Source organism: Oncorhynchus tshawytscha, linkage group LG13, assembly GCF_018296145.1.
Source record: "Oncorhynchus tshawytscha isolate Ot180627B linkage group LG13, Otsh_v2.0, whole genome shotgun sequence".
Taxonomy (NCBI): Eukaryota; Metazoa; Chordata; class Actinopteri; order Salmoniformes; family Salmonidae; genus Oncorhynchus; species Oncorhynchus tshawytscha.
The window spans coordinates 94,353,072-94,378,498 of record NC_056441.1 but is presented as its reverse complement, the minus strand read 5'-3'; the positions used below and the strand labels follow the sequence as shown (position 1 = coordinate 94,378,498).

The following is a 25,427-nucleotide window of genomic DNA, read 5'->3' as shown; positions in this document are numbered from 1 at the left end:
CTAACAAACAGTTGAATGTTGTTCTTGTTGTTTCCTAGGCACAGCTTTAATGAAGAAACAGACCTTCTAACAACGCTGCTGAAGGGGGGGACCCGCCTGAACAAGTATGGGGTCGCCATGGAAACCACTTCTCCTGCTGTCCGTCATCAGTGGCCTTTCAGGTACTGTAGTAGGAGATACCCACAATGCAATGCTCTGAGATAAGCTGAAGGTTTTCTTGCTCTTTTACGGCGATGTGCCGCTGTCACAGTAGATGCTCTGTTTGTCTGAGTGCGATGGTGCACACTGATTCCAACAGCCAGTCATATCAATAATAATATAATATAACATTTTCACGTTTTCTACATGTTTAAAAATATATCCAGTTGAAGTCGGAAGTTTACATACACCTTAGCCAAATACTTTTAAACTCAGTTTTTTACAATTCCGGACAATTAATCCTAGTAAAAATTAGTTAGGATCACCACTTTATTTTAAGAATGTGAAATGTCAGAATAATAGTAGAGAGAATGATTTCTTTCAGCTTTTATTTCTTTCATCACATTCCCAGTGGGTCAGAAGTTTACATACACTCAATTAGTATTTGGTAGCATTGCCTTTAAATAGTTTAACTTGGTTCAAATGTTTCGGGTAGCCTTCCACAAGCTTCCCACAATAAATTGGGTGAATTTTGGCCCATTCCTCCTGACAGAGCTGGTGTAACTGAGTCAGGTTTAAAGGCCTCCTTCCTCGCACAGGCTTTTTCAGTTCTGCCCACAATTGTTCTATCAGATTGAGGTCAGGGCTTTGTGATGGCCACTCCAATACCTTGACTTTGTTGTCCTTAAAAACTTATTATGGCCGGGGGCAGTATTGAGTAGCTTGGATGAATAAGGTGCCCAGAGGTGCCCAGAGTAAACTGCCTGCTACTCAGTCCCAGAAGCTGGCAGGTATAAACCTGAGAAGAAATCAAAACAGGAAGTGGGAAATCTGAGGTTTGTCATTTTTCAACTAAACCCCTATTGAAGATACAGTGGGTTATTGGCCTTCTTGCACTTCCTAAGGCTTCCACTAGATGTCAACAGTCTTTAGAACCTTGTTTGATGCTTCTACTGTGCAGGGGAGCCGAATGAGAGGGGAATGAGTCAGAGGTCTGCCAGGAGCCATGAGCTGACCATGCTCGTTCATGTGAGAGGTAGCTTACATTGCATTTCTACAGACAAAGGAATTCTCTGGTTGGAACATTATTGAAGATTTATGTTAAAAACACCCTAAAGATTGATTCTATCCATCGTTTGCATGTTTCTACGGACTGTAACGGAACTTTTTTACTTTTCGTCTGCTTGTGCGTCATGAATTTGGATTACAGGGCTGAATGCGCTAACAAAAGGAGGTATTTGGACATAAATGATGAACTTTATCAAACAAATCAAGCATTTATTGTGGAACTGGGATTCCTGGGATTCTGATGAAGATCATCAAAGGTAAGTGAATATTTATAATGCTATTTCTGACTAATGTTGACTCCACAACATGGGGGATATCTGTTTGGCTGTTTTGGTCTCTGAGCGCTGTAGATTATTGCATTCCGTAAAGTTTAAAAAAAATCTGACAAAGCGGTTGCATTAAGGAGAAGTTTATTTAAAGTTCCATGTGTAATAGTTGTATCTTTTATCAATGTTTATTATGAGTATTTCTGTGAATTGATGTGGCTCTCTGCAAAATCACTGCATGTTTTAGAACTACTGAATATAACAAGCCAATGTAAAATTTGATTTTTGGATATAAATATGCACTTTGTCAAACAAGACATACATGTATTGTGTAACATGAAGTCCTATGAGTGTCATCTGATGAAGATCATCAAAGGTTACTAATTAATTTTATCTCTATTTCTGCTTTTTGTGACTCCTCTCTTTGGCTGGAAAAATGGCTGTGTTTTTCTGTGACTGTGGCTTTCGCTGTAAAGCCTTTTTGAAATCGGACACTGTGGTGGGAATAACAACAAGATTACCTTTAAAATGGTATAAGATGCTTATATCTATGAGGAATTTTAATTATGAGATTTCTGTTTGAATTTGGTGACCTGCACTTTCACTGGCTGTTGTCATATCGATCCCGTTAATAAGAAGCAATTTTGCCACAACTTTGGAAGTATGCTTGGGGTCATTGTCCATTTGGAAGACCCATTTTCGACCAAGCTTTAACTTCCTGACTGATGTCTTGAGATGTTGCTTCAATATATCCACATAATTTTCCTACCTCATGTTGCCATCTATTTTGTGAAATGCACCAGTCCCTCCTGCAGCAAAGCACCCCTACAACATGATGCTGCCACCCCCGTGCTTCACGGTTGGGATGGTGTTCTTCGGCTTGCAAGCCTCCCCCTTTTTCCTCCAAAGATAACGATGGTCATTACGGCCAAACAGTTCTATTTCTGTTTCACCAGACCAGGGGACATTTCTACAAAAAGTACGATATTTGCGCCCATGTGCAGTTTGAAACCGTAGTCTGGCTTTTCTATGGAGGTTTTTGGAGCAGTGGCTTCTTCCTTGCTGAGCGGCGTTTCAGGTTATGCCGATATAGGACTTGTTTTACTGTGGATATAGATACTTTTGTACCTGTTTCCACCAGCATCTTCACAATGTCCTTTGCTGTTGTTCTGGGATTGATTTGCACTTTTCGCATCAAAGTATGTTCATTTCTAGGAGACAGAACGCGTCTCCTTCTTGAGCGGTATGACAGCTGCGTGGTCCCATGGTGTTTATACTTGCGTACCATTGTTTGTACAGATGAACATGGTGCCTTCAGGCATTTGTAAATTGCTCCCAAGGATGAACCAGACTTGTGGAGGTCTACAAAAAAATTCTGAAGTCTTGGCTGATTTCTTTAGATTTTCCCATGATGTCAAGCAAGAGGCACTGAGTTTGAAGGTAGGCCTTGAAATACATCCACAGGTACACATCCAATTGACTCAAATGATGTCAATTAGCCTATCAGAAGCTTCTAAAGCCATGAAATCCTTTTCTGGAATTTTCCAAGCTGCTAAAGGCACAGGCAACTTAGTGTATGTAAACTTCTGACCCACTGGAATTGTGATGCAGTAAAATAATCTGTCTGTAAACAATTGTTTGAACAATGACTTGTGTCATGCATAAAGTAGATGTCCTAACCGACTTGCCAAAACTATAGTTTTTTAACAAGAAATACATTTGTGGAGTGGTTGAAAAACAAGTTTTCAATGACTCCAACCTAAGTGTATGTAAACTTCCAACTTCAACTGTATTATTGTCTGCCATTTTGTTTGTGGGAGTTGAGTTTGTCAGAAGTAATCAGCTTAGAGTGTAGAGTTGGTTGTCTGTGTTTGTGCCTGCCAGGTCTATAGGTGCATAACAGGTGCCTCTGTGTCTGTGCCTGCCAGGTCTATAGGTGCCTCTGTGTCTGTACCTGCCAGGTCTATAGGTGCATAACAGGTGCCTCTGTGTCTGTTCCTGCCATGTGTACAGGTGCATAACAGGTGCCTCTGTGTCTGTGCCTGCCAGGTCTACAGGTGCATAACAGGTGCCCCTGTGTCTATGCCTGCCGTGTCTATAGGTGCATAACAGGTGCCTCTGTATCTGTGCCTGCAGGTCTATAGGTGCCTCTGTGTCTGTGCCTGCCAGGTCTATAGGTGCATAACAGGTGCCTCTGTGTCTGTGCCTGCCATGTCTATAGGTACATAACAGGTGCCTCTGTGTCTGTGCCTGACATGTCTGTAGGTGCATAACAGGTGCCTCTGTATCTGTGCCTGCCAGGTCTATAGGTGCCTCTGTGTCTGTGCCTTTCAGGTCTACAGGTGCATTACAGGTGCCTCTGTGTCTGTACCTTTCAGGTCTACAGGTCCATAACAGGTGCCTCTGTGTCTGTGTCTGCTAGGTCTCTAGGTGCATAACAGGTGCCTCTGTGTCTGTGCCTGACATGTGTGTAGGTGCATAACAGGTGCCTCTGTATCTGTGCCTGCCAGGTCTATAGGTGCCTCTGTGTCTGTGCCTTTCAGGTCTACATGTGCATTACAGGTGCCTCTGTGTCTGTGCCTTTCAGGTCTACAGGTGCATAACAGGTGCCTCTGTGTCTGTGCCTTTCAGGTCTACGGGTGCCTAACAGGTGCCTCTGTGTCTGTGCCTGCCAGGTCTCTAGCTGCATAACAGGTGCATCTGTGTCTGTGCCTGCCAGGTCTATAGGTGCAGTACAGGTGCCTCTGTGTCTGTGCCTGCCAGGTCTATAGGTGCCTCTGTGTCTGTGCCTTTCAGGTCTGCATGTGCATAACAGGTGCCTCTGTGTCTGTGTCTGCCAGGTCTCTAGGTGCATAACAGGTGCCTCTGTGTCTGTGCCTGCCAGGTCTATAGGTGCCTCTGTGTCTGTTCCTTTCAGGTCTACAGGTGCATAACAGGTGCCTCTGTGTCTGTGCCTGCCAGGTCTATAGGTGCCTCTGTGTCTGTGCTTTTCAGGTCTACAGGTGCATAACAGGTGCCTCTGTGTCTGTGCCTGCCAGGTCTATAGGTGCCTCTGTGTCTGTGATTTTCAGGTCTACAGGTGCATAACAGGTGCCTCTGTGTATGTGCCTGCCATGTCTACAGGTGCCTCTGTGTCTGTGCCTTTCAGGTCTACAGGTGCATAACAGGTGCCTCTGTGTCTGTGCCTGCCAGGTCTAGGGTGTATAACAGGTGCCTCTGTGTCTGTGCCTGCCAGGTGTATAGGTGCATAACAGGTGCCTCTGTGTCTGTGCCTGCCATGTCTACAGGTGCCTCTGTGTCTGTACCTGCCAGGTCTATAGGTGCCTCTGTGTGTGTGCCTTTCAGGTCTACAGGTGCATAACAGGTGCCTCTGTGTCTGTGCCTGCCAGGTCTAGGGTGTATAACAGGTGCCTCTGTGTCTGTGCCTGCCAGGTCTATAGGTGCCTCTGTGTCTGTGCCTGCTTCAGGCCTGCTAACTGAAGTAGCTAGAGACACTCTGCAGAGCTGCCTTCAGGCCTGCTAACTGAAGTAGCTAGAGACACTCTACAGAGCTGCCTTCAGTCCTACTAACTGAAGTAGCTAGAGACACTCTACAGAGCTGCCTTCAGTCCTACTAACTGAAGTAGCTAGAGACACTCTACAGAGCTGCCTTCAGGCCTGCTAACTGAAGTAGCTAGAGACACTCTACAGAGCTGCCTTCAGGCCTACTAACTGAAGTAGATAGAGACACTGCAGAGCTGCCTTCAGACCTGCTAACTGAAGTAGCTAGAGACACTCTGCAGAGCTGCCTTCAGGCTAACTGAAGTAGCTAGAGACACTCTGTAGAGCTGCCTTCAGGCCTGCTAACTGAAGTAGCTAGAGACACTCTGCAGAGCTGCCTTCAGGCCTGCTAACTGAAGTATCTAGAGACACTCTGCAGATCTGCCTTCAGGCCTGCTAACTGAAGTAGCTAGAGACACTCTGCAGAGCTGCCTTCAGGCTAACTGAAGTAGCTAGAGACCCTCTGCAGAGCTGCCTTCAGGCTAACTGAAGTAACTAGAGACACTCTGCAGAGCTGCCTTCAGGCCTGCTAACGGAAGTAGCTAGAGACACTCTGCAGAGCTGCCTTCAGGCTAACTGAAGTAGCTAGAGACACTCTGCAGAGCTGCCTTCAGGCCTGCTAACTGAAGTAGCTAGAGACCCTCTGCAGAGCTACCTTCAGGCCTGCTAACTGATGTAGCTAGAGACACTCTGCAGAGCTGCCTTCAGGCTAACTGAAGTAACTAGAGACACTCTGCAGAGCTGCCTCCAGGCCTGCTAACTGAAGTAGCTAGAGACACTCTGCAGAGCTGCCTTCAGGCTAACTGAAGTAGCTAGAGACACTCTGCAGAGCTGCCTTCAGGCCTGCTAACTGAAGTAGCTAGAGACACTCTGCAGAGCTGCCTCCAGGCCTACTAACTGAAGTAGCTAGAGACACTCTGCAGAGCTGCCCTCAGGCCTGCTAACTGAAGTAGCTAGAGACACTCTGCAGAGCTGCCCTCAGGCCTGCTAACTGAAGTAGCTAGAGACACTCTGCAGAGCTGCCTTCAGGCCTACTAACTGAAGTAGCTAACCAGAAGTTTCTTTCTCTGACTGTTCAGGAGGAAAAATACATCTCTGTCTGGGAGGTAAATAATCTTACAATAGCCTAATTTCTTTGTCATTTCTGTTGTATAACAATGTGTTGCTGCTGCTGCTAATGCTGAAGTGGTGCTAGCTGCTCTGCTGCTGAGTCCGACCCTGCTACACAATAGCCATGCAGATACCAGGCAGTATAAATACCTTAGTCCTTTGATACCTGCTACTGTAGAGAACCATGCTGGTGGTACCTGATACCTGCTACTACTGGTGATACCCCTGCTACTGTAGAGAACCATGCTGGTGATACCTGCTACTGTAGAGAACCAGGCTAGTGATACCTGCTACTCTAGAGAACCATGCTGGTGATACCAGCTACTGTAGAGAACCAATCTGGTGGTTCCTGCTACTGTAGAGAACCATGCTGGTGATACCTGCTACTGTAGAGAACCAGGCTAGTGATACCTGCTACTCTAGAGAACCATGCTGGTGATACCTGCTACTGTATCAAATCAAATCAAATTTATTTATAAAGCCCTTCGTATATCAGCTGATATCTCAAAGTGCTGTACAGAAACCCAGCCTAAAACCCCAAACAGCAAGCAATGCAGATGTAGAAGCACAGTGGCTAGGAAAAACTCCCTAGAAAGGCCAAAACCTAGGAAGAAACCTAGAGAGGAACCAGGCTATGTGGGGTGGCCAGTCCTTTTCTGGCTGTGCCGGGTGGAGATTATAACAGAACATGGCCAAGATGTTCAAATGTTCATAAATGACCAGCATGTTCAAGTAATAATAATCACAGGCAGAACAGTTGAAACTGGAGCAGCAGCACGGCCAGGTGGACTGGGGACAGCAAGGAGTCATCATGCCAGGTAGTCCTGAGGCATGGTCCTAGGGCTCAGGTCCTCCGAGAGTGAGAAAGAAAGAGAGAAAGAGAGAATTAGAGAGAGCATACTTAAATTCACACAGGACACCGGATAGGACAGGAGAAGTACTCCAGATATAACAAACTGACCCTAGCCCCCCGACACATAAACTACTGCAGCATAAATACTGGAGGCTGAGACAGGAGGGGTCAGGAGACACTGGCCCCATCCGATGACAACCCCGGACAGGGCCAAACAGGAAGGATATAACCCCATCGACTTTGCCAAAGCACAGCCCCCACACCACTAGAGGGATATCTTCAACAACCAACTTACCATCCTGAGACAAGGCAGAGTATAGCCCACAAAGATCTCCGCCTCGGCACAACCCAAGGGGGGCGCCAACCCAGACAGGAAGATCACATCAGTGACTCAGCCCACTCAAGTGACGCACCCCTCTTAGGGACGGTATGAAAGAGCCCTAGTAAGCCAGTGACTCAGCCCCTGTAATAGGGTTAACCTGTTATGGCTGCAATCCCACTAATGGGATAAGTGTCATCAACAACCGCTGAATAGCATAGCGCTACATTCAATAAATATTACTACAAGTATTTATATTCATGAAATCACAAGTGGAATATAGGAAAACACAGTTTAGCCTTTTGTTAATTCACCTGTCGTGTCAGATTTTGAAATTATGCTTTACAGCGAAAGCAATCCAAGCTAATCAATACTGCCCCAATCCAAACTAATCAATACTGCCCCAATCCAAGCTACACAATACTGCCCCAATCCAAGCTAATCAATACTGCCCCTGCAGCCATAAAAAGTTAAATACTTCATTATTATTATCCATTTTTAAATTACTATATCCAATTAAATTAATGAATAAATTAATCAATCAATCGATCAATTAATCATATGACTATACTGTTAAACACTAAAGAAACAAACAGGGGTGACTCTTGAATGTAGGGATCATCCTTGTCCAGCAGGAAAACTTTATTTTTACATTTGATCAAATGGATCTTGTTGCATTATGTTTGCGTAAAACTGACATTTAAGGTCAATTTATAAGGGGAAAGCCAAGGGGATTTTCAAATGAATCATTTTCCAAATTTGACAAATGTTTCTATTGAACTTTTATTTTTAGGGACAACTGTTTAGTTGTCAACTGATAGCGACCACCCTTAATATCAATATTTTTGTCAATATTCAGAAAAAATATTGTAATCACTGCTCTGCAACATTTGTTTAAACAATTCAAGTATTTGCTGTGGGATAATGTTTCTTTATAAATGTTGTTTTATTTTTTTTATTTTTTATAAATCCTGCACTATGCCAGTGGTAGCAGCTCCAGAATCGCATCGGTGAGAGAGCAGTTAATTTGGCTCCGTAATTTGCATAAGCGACTGGTAAGCCTAAGCTTTTTGGCAATTTCTGCAGGTAAATTGTGAAAACATTAGATGAAGACGGTGAATCATCACTGCAGGCACAATAGGTAGTGGAGAGCCTCATTCTGGGTCAAATTAGGGCCCTCACAGAAACCAGGTATTAAAACAGAATTCGACGTGCATCTACCACTTTGTGTAGCTGTTAGAAATGAGGCTAATGTCATGACAACAGTCTTCTGGTAGATGGAAAGGCTTTCCCAAACCTACTCAATTAAATGCTAACTACAAAGTAGCGTATGCCTACCTGGCAGAGTAATATAATTATTATTATTATATATTATTATATATTATTATTATTATCTACAGTAGCAGGTATCACCAGCATTGTTCTCTACAGTAGCAGGTATCACCAGTAGCAGGTATCACCAGCATGGTTCTCTACCCATGTGAGAGACGCAAACTCGGTCTCAACCTTTAAGTCTTTACTGAAGACTCATCTCTTCAGTGGGTCATATGATTGAGTGTAGTCTGGCCCAGGAGTGTGAAGGTGAACGGAAAGGCACTGGAGCAACGAACCGCCCTTGCTGTCTCTGCCTGGCCGGTTCCCCTCTTTCCACTGGGATTCTCTGCCTTTAAAAGAATGGCTCTGTCTCGTGGTATTTCAGAATCAGCTATTCCTTTTCTTCAGTCAAAGTACATAGTGGCCTCATGGGTGGAATGGTATTAATATGTTTCAGAATTTCATAATGAATCAACATTATTTTTAAAAAACGCATAAAATCCAGTGTTTCTATGTCAAACCTATTTTTTTCTTCATGAATATAAAGTGAAACATACTGTTATATTAACTAACATACTGTTATATTAACTAACATACTGTTATATTAACTAACATACTGTTATATTAACTAACATACTGTTATATTAACTAACATATTTACTTACATAATGTTATATTAACTAACATACTGTTATATTAACTAACATACTGTTATATTAACTAACATATTTACTTACATACCTTTATATTAACTAACATACTGTTATATTATCTAACAGACTGTTATATTAACTAACATATTTACTTACATACTGTTATATTAACTAATATACTGTTATATTAACTAACATACTGTTATATTAACTAACATATTTACTTACATACTGTTATATTAACTAATATACTGTTATATTAACTAACATATTTACTTACATACTGTTATATTAACTAATATACTGTTATATTAACTAACATACTGTTATATTAACTAGCATACTGTTATATTAACTAACATACTGTTATATTAACTAGCATACTGTTATATTAACTAACATATTTACTTACATACTGTTATATTAACTAACATATTTACTTACATACTGTTATATTAACTAACATATTAACTAACACACTGTTATATTAACTACCATACTGTTATATTAACTAATATACTGTTATATTAACTACCATACTGTTATATTAACTAACATACTGACTAACATACTGTTATTTTAACAGTATTGCTCTTTTCATGTAGTAAATAGTCAGCTAGCAAAATGACATTGGCAGGTAAGCGTGAAAGGAGTAAATGTCCAGATTTAGTTTCTGCAGGATAGTTTTTCTCCGACAATACTCCAAATTAGGATCCTGAACATGTATGATGTCATGAAGGAACATGAATGTAATGGTTCTCTCTATGACTAGACATGCTACAGTTGTGGGATCTTCATTTGACCACCCTGTTGAGGAGAACTGTCCTTCAACGCAGGACTTTTAAAATGTGTATTGTATTTAAGGAAAAATGTTTCAACAAAAATGTCCATTCATTATAATCTCTATATCTATTCATCTTTCCTGTTGCTGCAGGATTCTTTTCCTGCTCTTGCGAGCTAGCTCAAAATTATTTCCTACTAGGTCCGAAATTGCAATCCTATTTCCTATATAATGCACTACTTTTGGCCAGACCCATAAGGCTTGGTGAAAAGTCATGCTTATGGGTCCAGGTGAAAAGAAGAGCACTATATAGAGAATAGGGTTCCATCTGGGACACTATATAGAGAATAGGGTTCCATCTGGGACACTATATAGAGAATAGGGTTCCATCTGGGACACTATATAGAGAATAGAGTTCCATCTGGGACACTATATAGAGAATAATCCTGTAGCTCCAACTCCAAAAAGTTCTGGGACACTGTAAAGTCCATGGAGAACAAGAGCACCTCCTCCCAGCTGCCCACTGCACTGAGGCTAGGTAACAGAGTCACCACCGATAAATCCATGATAATAGAAAACTTCAACAAGCATTTCTCAACGGCTGGCCATGCCTTCCTCCTGGCTACTCCAACCTCAGCCGCCAGATGGCAACACCCACCCGTAGCACGCGCTCCAGCAGGTGTATCTCACTGATCATCCCTAAAGCCAACACCTCATTTGGCCGCCTTTCCTTCCAGTTCTCTGCTGCCTGTGACTGGAACGAATGCAAAAATCGATAAGTTGGAGACTTTTATCTCCCTCACCAACTTTAAACATCTGCTATCTGAGCAGCTAACCGATCGCTGCAGCTGTACATAGTCCATCGGTAAATAGCCCACCCAATTTTACCTACCTCTTCCCGATACTGTTTTTATTGATTTACTTTTCTGCTCTTTTGCACACCAGTATCTCTACCTGCACATGACCATCTGATCATTTATCACTCCAGTGTTAATCTGCTAAATTGTAATTATTCGCCTACCTCCTCATGCCTTTTGCACATAATGTATATAGACCCTTTTTTCCTACTGTGTTATTGTTAATTGTTTACTCCATGTGTAACTCTGTGTTGTCTGTTCACACTGCTATGCTTTATCTTGGCCAGGTTGCAGTTGTAAATGAGAACTTGTTCTCAACTGGCCTACCTGGTAAAATAAAAGTGAAATAAATAAAAATAAATAAAAATTAAAAAAATTAGGGGTGGCAGGGTAGCCTAGTGGTTAGAGTGTTGGACTAGTAACCGAAAGGTTGCGAGTTCAAATCCCTGAGCTGACAAGGTACAAAACTGTCGTTCTGCCCCTGAACAAGGCAGTTAACCCACTGTTCCTAGGCCGTCATTGAAAATAGTCTGAGACACTATAAAGAGAATAGGGTTCCCTTTGGAAAACAAACAGACAGAGAGTGAGAGAGACAGACAGACACCTGGCTGTATAATAGTTTAAAATAAACAAGCTGTGCTGGTTCTGTCAGCTGAGATCAACAAAGGCACCAGGAATGGATAGCTCAGATCAAAAATCAATGGAGAGAAATACTCAGCAAAAACAAATTAACTGTACTAGACACTCAGTGAGGGCTTCTGGAAAGTTGGTAAACCAGCAGAACACAGAATGGCAGAGAGAGATAGAGGAGACAGGTCAGCATTCTATAGGATCCTACTGCTTCCATTACTTCATGTTGCGTTGACATCGTAGGAACATTGGGTGTTATGGCCCAACGGTTCAGTTTTAAACGTGTGACCACATAAGATGTTACCACATACAGTATGGGTCCTATTTCTGTGTGACTAGAAGAAAAATATGTTTATTATCAACATATCATGTTCTGTTCTGACTCAACGTTGCAGACAATGTTGGATTCGTTGATCAAAAGCTTTCAGAAGGAAAAACTGTAAAATGTCTTTGTTTCATATGGAATTTCCTGACTTGGCAGCAGATAGTACTGTGGAGGTTTAATCCTTTGCTCTTTCCCTCTCTTTTCCTCTCTCGTTCCTCTCTCTCTTCCTTTCTGTCTTACTCTCTCCGTGGCTCCTCAGCTCCCACTGCAATTACCCACAGTACGAGAACAGATCAGAGAGGACAGAATGTATGAGCGTTGGAAAAAGCCTAAAGCACCATTTCAAAGGAATCTAATGCATGTCTGGAAGTAGTGATAGAATTAGTTGGATCCCAGACACATTTAGGGGTAATTTATACCCTGAATTGGTGTTTGTTTTCTCAATGCTCCCCTGTGGAAACTAAAGGGAAACCCCCAACCAATGGGGTAAAACTAGTTCATTTGATAGTAACATACACTACATGACCAACAGTATGTGGATACCTGCTCACTGTACATCTCATTCCAAAATCATGGGCATTAATATGGAGTTGGTCCCCCACTTTGTTGTTATAACAGCCTCCACTCTTCTGGGAAGAATTTCCACTAGATGTTGGAACATTGCTGAGGGCCTTGCTTCCATTCAGCCACAAGAGAATTTGTGAGGTCAGGCACTCGATTAGGCCTGTCTCGCAGTCGGCGTTCCAATTCAGGTCAGGGCTCTGGGCAGGCCAGTCAAGTTCTTCCACACCGATCTCGACAAACCATTTCTGTATGGATCTCGCTTTGTGCACGGAGGCATTGTCATGCCCCCAAACTGTTGTCACAAAGTTGGAAGCACAGAATAGTCTAGAATGTCATTGTGTGCTGTAGTGTTAAAATGTCCTTTCACTGGAACTAAGGGGCCTAGCCCAAACCATGAAAAACAGTCCCAGATCATTATTTATCCTCCACCAAACTTTACAGTTGGCACTATGCATTGGGGCAGGTAGCATTCTCCTGGCATCCGCCAAACCCAGATTTGTCTGTTGGACTGCCAGATGGTGAAGCGTGATTCATCACTCCAGAGAACGCGTTTCCACTTCTCCAGAGTCCTATGGCCGTGAGCTTTACACCACTCTAGCCAACGCTTGTCATTGCACGTGGTGATCTTAGGCTTGTGTGCGATCTGTTCGGCCATGGAAACCATTTCATGAAGCTCCAGACGAACAGTTCTTGTGCTGATGTTGCTTCCAGAGGCAGTTTGGAACTCGGTAGTCAGTGTTACAACTGAGGACAGACGAGGTTTATGCGATACGCTCTTCAGCACTTGCCGGTCCCGTTCTGTGAGCTTGTGGGGCCTACCACTTCAGAGGCTGAGCTGTTGTTGCTCATAGATGTTTCCACTTCACAATCATTTGTTTAACACTTTTTTGGTTACTACATGGTTCCATATGTGTTATTTTATAGTTTTGATGTACAATGTAGAAAATAGTACAAAAAAAACACCAAAAAACAGGAATGAGTATCTGTGTCCAAACTTTTGGCTGGTACTGTAAATTGAGAAGATTTGCCTGAGAAGATGTTAATATGTTGTGTTTTGGGGATTAAACAAATGTAGTCATTATATTTCAAAGCACACTTATATTTTGGTTCAACGGTTGTGTATTGAAAGATGTCTACAAAGATGTGCACAATGAAAGACTGAATGTATGACTGTAATTATCAAGGCACAAGGTGAGACCCAAATGCAGACACAGGAGGCAGATGGTTGGAGTCTTACCATGTTTGTTAATCCAAAGGGATAGGCAAGAGAATGGTCATAGACAGGCAAAAAGGTCGCAGCGATCTGGAATATGACGTGTTCATCTATTGGATTGGAAATACATGGTAATATGTATAGAAGGACAGAGAGTTTCAGAGATGTAGCGTGGGTAGAGTCCTACATGTGTACTGCTACAGCAACCTCAGTTTATAGACAAGGACACAGAGGCAGTCCCAAATGTCACCCTTTATCCCTGGGCTCTGGCCATCAGTAGTGCAATAAGTACGGAATAGGATGCTATTTGTGATTGCAGACAGAGCTTCTCTGCCCTGCACAGTGTGCACTTTCCTTGTCCTTTCAGTGTGCCAAAACGGAATGACGAATATGCAATTCCTTCTAATATTATTGTTGCATTTGCAAAAGGTTGAAGTGAAACTCATTTGGTGCGAGCGAAATTCCCCACAGTGCACTAAGGATCAGGGAAAAGTCCTGGTTTAGTAGGACGTCAGCTCTGCTCTGAATCGAGGGGCGTGCGAGGAGGGGAATAGGGGTGTTATTTCATATGATATATAGATAGTTCTATCTGTAATGATATGCCAGTGAATAAATGGTCTCAAGGATAACCAGCTTCTGTCAATATAATCTCCCAGGGAAGGTGTTCATTAATCTTACCAAACTATGGCTAATCATGTCCATCTACTTGAGCCCACGTCTCACCTGCTTAAGTTATCCTAATTAATGTTTCACACTGAAATCCACAGCCAGCCAGCAGGCAGCTAGGCAGTTAGACAGGCAGGAAGTCAGGCAGTTAGACAGGCAGTTAGACAGGCAGGTAGACAGGCAGTTAGACAGGCAGGTAGACAGGCAGTTAGACAGGCAGTTAGACAGGCAGTTAGACAGGCAGGTAGACAGGCAGTTAGACAGGCAGGTAGACAGGCAGTTAGACAGGCAGGTAGTCAGGCAGTTAGACAGGCAGGTAGACAGGCAGTTAGACAGGCAGGTAGACAGGCAGTTAGACAGGCAGGTAGACAGGCAGGTAGACAGGCAGTTAGACAGGCAGGTAGACAGGCAGGTAGACAGGCAGGTAGTCAGGCAGGTAGACAGGCGGTTAGACAGGCAGGTAGTCAGGCAGGTAGACAGGCAGGTAGACAGGCAGGTAGTCAGGCAGGTAGACAGGTAGGTAGACAGGCAGGTAGTCAGGCAGGTAGACAGGCAGTTAGACAGGCAGGTAGTCTGGCAGGTAGACAGGCAGGTAGACAGGCAGGTAGACAGGCAGGTAGTCAGGCAGGTAGACAGGCAGGTAGACAGGCAGGTAGTCAGGCAGTTAGACAGGCAGGTAGTCAGGCAGGTAGACAGGCAGGTAGACAGGCAGTTAGACAGGCAGGTAGCCAGGCAGGGAGTCAGGCAGTTAGACAGGTAGTTAGACATGCAGGTAGACAGGCAGTTAGACAGACAGTTAGACAGGCAGTTAGACAGGCAGTTAGACAGGCAGGTAGACAGGCAGGTAGACAGGCAGGTAGACAGGCAGTTAGACAGGCAGGTAGGCAGGCAGGTAGGCAGGCAGGCGAGCCATGGTTCATTCATTGTCTCTGTGTTTCTGATCCGCCAACCATTTACACTAGAGGCTATTTCAGACCCTGTTGTAGCTGTAGCTTCCTATTTCAGACCCTGTTGTAGCTGTAGCTTCCTATTTCAGACCCTGTTGTAGCTGTAGGTTCCTATTTCAGACCCTGTTGTAGCTGTAGCTTCCTATTTCAGACCCTGTTGTAGCTGTAGCTTCCTATTTCAGACCCTGTTGTAGCTGTAGCTTCCTATTTCAGACCCTGTTGTAGCTGTTACACCTGCATGGGTGACCAACTGATGAGGTTTCTACCCTTTTCTGTCATTTTTCAGTTATTGGAGTTAACTTGCCATTTAGTAATCTTGTTAGAATTATGCAGTGAGATCTATAGCTCTGGAAAAAAAATAATGGGCCACTGCAAAATGATCAGTTTCTCTGGTTTTACTATTTATATGTATGTGTTTGGGTAAAATGAACATTTTTGTTTAATTGTATAAACTACTGACAACATTTCTCCCAAATTCCAAACTAAAATATTGTCATTAAGAGCGTTTATTTACAGAAAATGACAACTGGTCAAAAGAACAATAAAGATGCAGTGTTGTCAGTCCTTGAATAATGAAAAGAGAATAAGTTCATATTCATGTTTAAACAACACAATTCTAATGTTTTAATTTAGGAAGAGTTCAATCACAGCTTTCATATGTGTTGGCATGCTCTCCACCAGTCTTTTACATTGGGGCAGCAGGTAGCCTAGTGGTCAGAGTGTTGGACTAGTAACCGAAAGGTTGCTAGATTGAATCCCCGAGCTGACAAGGTAAAACGCTGTTGTTCTGCCCCTGAACAAGGCAGTTAACCCACTGTTCCCACACAGTCATTGAAAATAAGAATTTGTTCTTAACTGTCTTGCCTAGTAAAATAAAAACATAAATAAATTGATGTTGGGGGACTTTATGCCTCTCCTGGCACAGAAATTCAAGCAGCTTGGCTTTGTTTGATGGCTTGTCACCATCCATCTTCCTCTTGATCACATTCCAGAGGTTTTCAATGGGGTTCAGGTCTGGAGAGATTGGGCTGGCCATGACAGGGTCTTGATCTGGTGTTCCTCCATCCACACCTTGACTGACCTGGCTGTGTGCCATGGAGCATTGTCCTGCTGGAGAAACCAATCCTCAGAGTTTGGGAACGTTGTCAGAGCAGAAGGAAGCAAGTTTTCTTCCAGGACAACCTTATATGTGGCTTGATTCAATCGTCCTTCACAAAGACAAATCTGCCCGATTCCAGCCTTGCTGAAACACCCCCAGACCATTACCGATCCTTACATAAACTACAGAGTCCTCATCCATTACATAAACTACAGAGAGTCCTCGTCCGTTACATAAACTACAGAGAGTCCTCATCCATTACATAAACTACAGAGAGTCCTCGTCCGTTACATAAACTACAGAGTCCTCATCCATTACATAAACTACAGAGAGTCCTCGTCCATTACATAAACTACAGAGTCCTCGTCCGTTACATGAACTACAGAGAGTCCTCGTCCGTTACAAAAACTACAGAGAGTCCTCATCTGTTACATAAACTACAGAGAGTCCTCATCCATTACATAAACTACAGAGTCCTCACCCGTTACATAAACTACAGAAAGTCCTCATCCGTTACATAAACTGTAGTCACGGCCCTACTTGATGTGTTCTCTGTCACCTGGAGCTGCATGGCAAATGGTCCATGAACACAAGGACATCACAATGCCAAAGAACTAGTCAGCCCTCCCCCTCTGAGAGCCCTCCCCCTCTGAGGGTCCAACACGTTTCTCTCTGTTACAGTATCCAGAGGCCTAACTATTGAATGTGTGATATAATAATACTGGACTATGTTTGGTGCTGTCTATGTGTATGTATGCAATCTGTGTTCACTGGTATCTATACAGGGTGAACTCTAAATTACTCTCAGGAATTATGTCTCATTTAGGTTGGTCCCATCCCCCACACAAGCATCTAGATGCTCTGACACCCTGTGGACATTGGGCCTTGGTGGTCAGGTTGCACTGTGAATGTGGTATTGTTTGATTGGTGGTTGGTTTTTGGTTGAAATGTTACACCTTCATATGTTCTACACTATAATGAAATACCTTTGTTCTCTGTCTTCTCCTGTGTCCAGTCTGAACTAACTGCTGATGTTATCATATAGGTGATGTGGTCTGATGTCATAGAGGTGATGTGGTCTGATATCATAGAGATGATGTGGTCTGATATCATAGAGGTGATGTGGTCTGATATCATATAGGTGATGTGGTCTGATATCATATAGGTGATGTGGTCTGATATCATAGAGGTGATGTGGTCTGATATCATAGAGGTGATGTGGTCTGATATCATATAGGTGATGTGGTCTGATATCATAGAGGTGATGTGGTCTGATATCATAGAGGTGATGTGGTCTGATATCATATAGGTGATGTGGTCTGATATCATATAGGTGATGTGGTCTGATGTCATAGAGGTAATGTGGTCTGATATCATAGAGGTGATGTGGTCTGATATCATAGAGATGATGTGGTCTGATGTTATCATAGAAATGATGTGGTCTGATGTTATCATAGAGATGATGTGGTCTGATGTTATCATAGAGGTGATGTGGTCTGATATCATAGAGGTGGTGTGGTCCGATATCATAGAGGTGATGTGGCCTGATATCATAGAGGTGATGTGGTCCGATATCATAGAGGTGATGTGGTCTGATATTATCATAGAGGTGATGTGGTCTGATGTCATAGATGTCATGTGGTCTGATGTGATAGAGGTGATGTTGTCTCATATCATAGAGGTGATGTGGTCTGATGTTATCATAGAGATGATGTGGTCTGATGTTATCATAGAGGTGATGTGGTCTGATGTCATAGAGGTGATGGGGCCTGATATCATAGAGGTGATGTGGTCCGATATCATAGATGTGATGTGGTCTGATATCATAGAGGTGATGTGGTCTGATGTCATAGAGGTGATGTGGTCTGATGTTATCATAGAGGTAACGTGGTCTGATATCATAGAGGTGATGTGTGATGTAGTCTGATATCATAGAGATGATGTGGACTGATGTCATAGAGGTGATGTGGTCTGATATCATAGAGGTGATGTGTGATGTAGTCTGATATCATAGAGATGATGTATACTGATGTCATAGAGGTGATGTGGTCTGATATCATAGAGGTGATGTGGTCTGATGTCATAGAGGTGATGTGGTCTCCTGTCATAGAGGTGATGTGTTCTGATGTTATCATATAGGTGATGTGGTCCGATATCATAGATGTGATGTGGTCTGATATCATAGAGGTGATGTGGTCTGATGTCATAGAGGTGATGTGGTCTGATGTCATAGAGGTGATGTGGTCCAATATCATAGAGGTGATGTGTGATGTAGTCTGATATCATAGAGGTGATGTGGTCTGATATAGAGATAATGTGGTCTGATATCATAGAGATGATGTGGTCTGATGGTATCATAGAGACAATGTGGTCTGATGTCATATAGGTGATGTGGTCTGATATCATAGAGGTGATGGGGTCTGATATCATAGAGGTGATGTGGTCCGATATCATAGAGGTGATGTGGTCTGATGTTATCATGGAGATGATGTGGTCTGATGTTATCATAGAGGTGATGTGGTCTGATGTCATAGATGTCATGTGGTCCGATGTCATAGAGGTGATGTGGTCTCATGTCATAGAGGTGATGTGTTCTGATGTTATCATATAGGTGATGTGGTCTGATGTCATAGAGGTGATGTGGTCTGATGTCATAGAGGTGATGTGGTCCGATATCATAGAGGTGATGTGTGATGTAGTCTGATATCATAGAGGTGATGTGGTCTGATATCATAGAAGGGATGTGGTCTGATATCATATCGGTGATGTGGTCTGATGTCATAGAGGTGATGTTTCTAATGTCATAGAGGTGATGTGGTCTGATATTATCATATAGGTGATGTGGTCTGATGTCCTAGAGGTGATGTGGCCCGATATCATAGATGTGATGTGGTCTGATGTCATAGAGGTGATGTGGTCTGATGTCATAGAGGTGATTTGGTCTGATGTCATAGAGGTGATGTGGTGTGATGTCATATAGGTGATGTGGTCTGATGACATAGAGGTGATGTGGCCTGATATCATAGATGTGATGTGGTCTGAAGTCATAGAGGTGATGTGGTCTGATATCATATCGGCGATGTGGTCTGATATCATAGAGGTGATGTGTGATGTAGTCTGATATCATAGAGATGATGTGGACTGATGTCATAGAGGTGATGTGGTCTGATATCATAGAGGTGATGTGTGATGTAGTCTGATATCATAGAGATTATGTATACTGATGTCATAGAGGTGATGCGGTCTGATATCATAGAGGTGATGTGGTCTGATATCATGGAGGTGATGTGGTCTGATATCATAGAGGTGATGTGGTCTGATATAGAGATAATGTGGTCTGATATCATAGAGATGATGTGGTCTGATGGTATCATAGAGACGATGTGGTCTGATGTCATATAGGTGATGTGGTCTGATATCATAGAGGTGATGGGGTCTGATATCATAGATGTGGTGTGGTCCGATTTCATAGAGGTGATGTGGTCTGATGTTATCATGGAGATGATGTGGTCTGATATTATCATAGAGGTGATGTGGTCTGATGTCATAGATGTCATGTGGTCCGATGTCATAGAGGTGATGTGGTCTCATGTCATAGAGGTGATGTGTTCTGATGTCATCATATAGGTGATGTGGTCCGATATCATAGATGTGATGTGGTCTGATATCATAGAGGTGATGTGGTCGGATGTCATAGAGGTGATGTGGTCTGATGTCATAGAGGTGATGTGGTCTGATATCATAGAGGTGATGTGGTCTGATATCATAGAGGGGATGTGGTCTGATATCATATCGGTGATGTGGTCTGATGTCATAGAGGTGATGTGTCTAATGTCATAGAGGTGATGTGGTCTGATATTATCATAGAGGTGATGTGGTCTCATGTCCTAGAGGTGATGTGGCCCGCTATCATAGATGTGATGTGGTCTGATGTCATAGAGGTGATGTGGTCTGATGTCATAGAGGTGATGTGGTCTGATGTCATAGAGGTGATGTGGTCTGATGACATAGAGGTGATGTGGCCTGATATCATAGAGATGATGTGGTCTGATGTTATGATAGCAGTGATGTGGTCTGATGTCATAGAGATTATGTGGTCTGATGTTATGATAGCAGTGATGTGGTCTGATGTCATAGAGGTGTGTGGTCTGATGTCATAGAGGTGATGTGGTCTGATGTCATAGAGGTGATGTGGTCTGATATCATAGAGGTGATGTGTGATGTAGTCTGATATCATAGAGATGATGTGGACTGATGTCATAGAGGTGATGTGGTCTGATATCATAGAGGTGATGGGGTCTGATATCACAGAGGTGGTGTGGTCCGATATGATAGAGGTGATGTGGTCTGATGTTATCATGGAGATGATGTGGTCTGATGTGATAGAGGTGATGTGGTCTGATGTCATAGAGGTGATGTGGTCTGATATAGAGATAATGTGGTCTGATATCATAGAGATGATGCGGTCTGATGGTGTCATAGAGACAATGTGGTCTGATGTCATATAGGTGATGTGGTCTGATATCATAGAGGTGATGGGTTCTGATATCATAGAGGTGATGTGTGATGTAGTCTGATATCATAGAGGTGATGTGGTCTGATATAGAGATAATGTGGTCTGATATCATAGAGATGATGCGGTCTGATGGTGTCATAGAGACAATGTGGTCTGATGTCATATAGGTGATGTGGTCTGATATCATAGAGGTGATGGGTTCTGATATCATAGAGGTGGTGTGGTCCGATATCATAGAGGTGATGTGGTCTCATGTCATAGAGGTGATGTGTTCTGATGTTATCATATAGGTGATGTGGTCCGATATCATAGATGTGATGTGGTCTGATATCATAGAGGTGATGTGGTCTGATGTCATAGAAGTGATGTGGTCTGATGTCATAGAGGTGATGTGGTCCGATATCATAGAGGTGATGTGTGATGTAGTCTGATATCATAGAGGTGATATGGTCTGATATCATAGAGGGGATGTGGTCTGATTTCATTTCGGTGATGTGGTCTGATGTCATAGAGGTGATGTGTCTAATGTCATAGAGGTGATGTGGTCTGATATTATCATATAGGTGATGTGGTCTGATGTCCTAGAGGTGATGTGGCCCGACATCATAGATGTGATGTGGTCTGATGTCATAGAGGGGATGTGGTCTGATGTCATAGAGGTGATTTGGTCTGATGTCATAGAGGTGATGTGGTCTGATGTCATATAGGTTATGTGGTCTGATGACATAGAGGTGATGTGGCCTGATATCATAGATGTGATGTGGTCTGATGTCATAGAGGTGATGTGGTCTGATATCATATCGTTGATGTGGTCTGATGTCATAGAGGTGATGTGTCTAATGTCATAGAGGTGATGTGGTCTGATATTATCATATAGGTGATGTGGTCTGATGTCCTAGAGGTGATGTGGCCCGATATCATAGATGTGATGTGGTATGATGTCATAGAGGTGATGTGGTCTGATGTCATGGAGGTGATTTGGTCTGATGTCATAGAGGTGATGTGGTCTGATGTCATAGAGGTGATGTGGCCTGATACCATAGAGGTGATGTGGTCTGATGTCATAGAGATGATGTGGTCTGATGTTATCATAGAGATGATGTGGTCTGATGTCATAGAGGTGATGTGGTCTGATGACAAAGAGGTGATGTGGCCTGATGTCATAGAGATGATGTGGTCTGATGTTATGATAGCAGTGATGTGGTCTGATGTCATAGAGCTGTGTGGTCTGATGTCATAGAGGTGATGTGGTCTGATGTCATAGAGGTGATGTGGTCTGATCTCATAGAGATGATGTGGTCTGATGTTATCATAGAGATGATGTGGTCTGATGTGATAGAGGTGATGTGGTCTGATATCATAGAGGTGATGTGGTCTGATGTTATCATAGAGATGATGTGGTCTGATATCATAGAGGTGATGTGGTCTGATGTCATAGAGGCGATCTGGCCTGATATCATAGAGGTGATGTGGTCGAATATCATAGATGTGATGTGGTCTGATGTTATCATAGAGGTCGATGTTGTCTGATGTGATAGAGGTGATGTGGTCTGATGTTATCATAGAGGTGATGTGGCCTGATATCATAGAGGTGATGTGGTCCGATCTCATAGAGATGATGTGGTCTGATGTTATCATAGAGATGATGTGGTCTGATGTGATAGAGGTGATGTGGTCTGATATCATAGAGGTGATGTGGTCTGATGTTATCATAGAGATGATGTGGTCTGATATCATAGAGGTGATGTGGTCTGATGTCATAGAGGCGATCTGGCCTGATATCATAGAGGTGATGTGGTCCGATATCATAGATGTGATGTGGTCTGATGTTATCATAGAGGTCGATGTGGTCTGATGTGATAGAGGTGATGTGGTCTGATGTTATCATAGAGGTGATGTGGCCTGATATCATAGAGGTGATGTGGTCCGATATCATAGATGTGATGTGGTCTGATGTTATCATGGAGGTGATGTGGTCTGATGTCATAGAGGTGATGTGGAGGCTTGAAATGATCCCACCTGTCCTCACTTTACTTGCCTTTGTATTAAAGCTCTATCAGTGCTTCCTGTAACACTGAGGTTGCATCCTAAATGGCACCCTGTTCCCTAGTGAATAGGGCTCCTGGCAAAATGAGTGCACTAAATATGGTATGGGGTGCCATTTGGAACATAAACTGAGTGTTGTTCTGTTTTCTACCTTGTGAAGAGATAGAGATCAGAGGGATCTGTGAGGGTCAGTGCCTTCATCAGATGGAGATGACAGTTGACGAGAGCTTGAAGCCTGTCCACCCAACCAGTCGCACTGACAAGAAGCTTCTCCCCATAATCGGCTGTATTTGTCAGGAGCTATCCCCACTGTAAACTCTCAATGTGACTGTCAGGATATATCCCCACTGTAAACTCTCAATGTGACTGTCAGGATATATCCCCACTGTGAACTCTCAACGTGACTGTCAGGATATATCACCACTGTGAACTCTCAATGTGACTGTCAGGATATATCCCCACTGTGAACTCTCAATGTGACTGTCAGGATATATCCCCACTGTGAACTCTCAATGTGACTGTCAGGATATATCCCCACTGTAAACTCTCAATGTGACTGTCAGGATATATCCCCACTGTGAACTCTCAACGTGACTGTCAGGATATATCCCCACTGTAAACTCTCAATGTGACTGTCAGGATATATCCCCACTGTGAACTCTCAACGTGACTGTCAGGATATATCCCCACTGTGAACTCTCAACGTGACTGTCAGGATATATCCCCACTGTGAACTCTCTATTTGACTGTCAGGATATATCCCCACTGTGAACTCTCAATGTGACTGTCAGGATATATCCCCACTGTGAACTCTCAATGTGACTGTCAGGATATATCCCCACTGTGAACTCTCTATTTGACTGTCAGGATATATCCCCACTGTGAACTCTCAATGTGACTGTCAGGATATATCCCCACTGTGAACTCTCAATGTGACTGTCAGGATATATCCCCACTGTGAACTCTCAATGTGACTGTCAGGATATATCCCCACTGTGAACTCTCAATGTGACTGTCAGGATATATCCCCACTGTGAACTCTCTATTTGACTGTCAGGATATATCCCCACTGTAAACTCTCAATGTGACTGTCAGGATATATCCCCACTGTAAACTCTCAATGTGACTGTCAGGATATATCCCCACTCTAAACTCTCAATGTGACTGTCAGGATATATCCCCACTGTGAACTCTCAATGTGACTGTCAGGATATATCCCCACTGTGAACTCTCAATGTGACTGTCAGGATATATCCCCACTGTGAACTCTCAATGTGACTGTCAGGATATATCCCCACTGTGAACTCTCAACGTGACTGTCAGGATATATCCCCACTGTGAACTCTCAATGTGACTGTCAGGATATATCCCCACTGTGAACTCTCAATGTGACTGTCAGGATATATCCCCACTGTGAACTCTCTATTTGACTGTCAGGATATATCCCCACTGTGAACTCTCAACGTGACTGTCAGGATATATCCCCACTGTGAACTCTCTATTTGACTGTCAGGATATATCCCCACTGTGAACTCTCAATGTGACTGTCAGGATATATCCCCACTGTGAACTCTCAATGTGACTGTCAGGATATATCCCCACTGTGAACTCTCAATGTGACTGTCAGGATATATCCCCACTGTGAACTCTCAATGTGACTGTCAGGATATATCCCCACTGTAAACTCTCAACGTGACTGTCAGGATATATCCCCACTGTGAACTCTCAATGTGACTGTCAGGATATATCCCCACTGTGAACTCTCTATTTGACTGTCAGGATATATCCCCACTGTGAACTCTCAATGTGACTGTCAGGATATATCCCCACTGTAAACTCTCTATTTGACTGTCAGGATATATCCCCACTGTGAACTCTCAATGTGACTGTCAGGATATATCCCCACTGTGAACTCTCAATGTGACTGTCAGGATATATCCCCACTGTGAACTCTCTATTTGACTGTCAGGATATATCCCCACTGTGAACTCTCAACGTGACTGTCAGGATATATCCCCACTGTAAACTCTCAACGTGACTGTCAGGATATATCCCCACTGTAAACTCTCAATGTGACTGTCAGGATATATCCCCACTGTGAACTCTCAATGTGACTGTCAGGATATATCCCCACTGTGAACTCTCAATGTGACTGTCAGGATATATCCCCACTGTGAACTCTCAATGTGACTGTCAGGATATATCCCCACTCTAAACTCTCAATGTGACTGTCAGGATATATCCCCACTGTGAACTCTCAATGTGACTGTCAGGATATATCCCCACTGTGAACTCTCAATGTGACTGTCAGGATATATCCCCACTGTAAACTCTCAACGTGACTGTCAGGATATATCCTCACTGTGAACTCTCAATGTGACTGTCAGGATATATCCCCACTGTGAACTCTCAACGTGACTGTCAGGATATATCCCCACTGTGAACTCTCAATGTGACTGTCAGGATATATCCCCACTGTGAACTCTCAATGTGACTGTCAGGATATATCCCCACTGTGAACT

General features: G+C 43.1%; 1 protein-coding gene across 1 annotated transcript in view; it reads left to right on the top strand.

Annotated features, from left to right (window-relative positions):
- The first annotated feature begins 43 nt into the window (after positions 1 to 43).
- cntn5 (contactin 5) overlaps positions 44 to 25,427 on the top strand; it is a 471,145-nt gene continuing 445,761 nt past the window's right edge. The window contains exon 1 of the mRNA XM_042296548.1: positions 44 to 161. Coding sequence (XP_042152482.1) covers positions 107 to 161 — 55 coding nt within the window. The 5' untranslated portion in view covers positions 44 to 106. The remainder of the gene's footprint in view (positions 162 to 25,427) is intronic.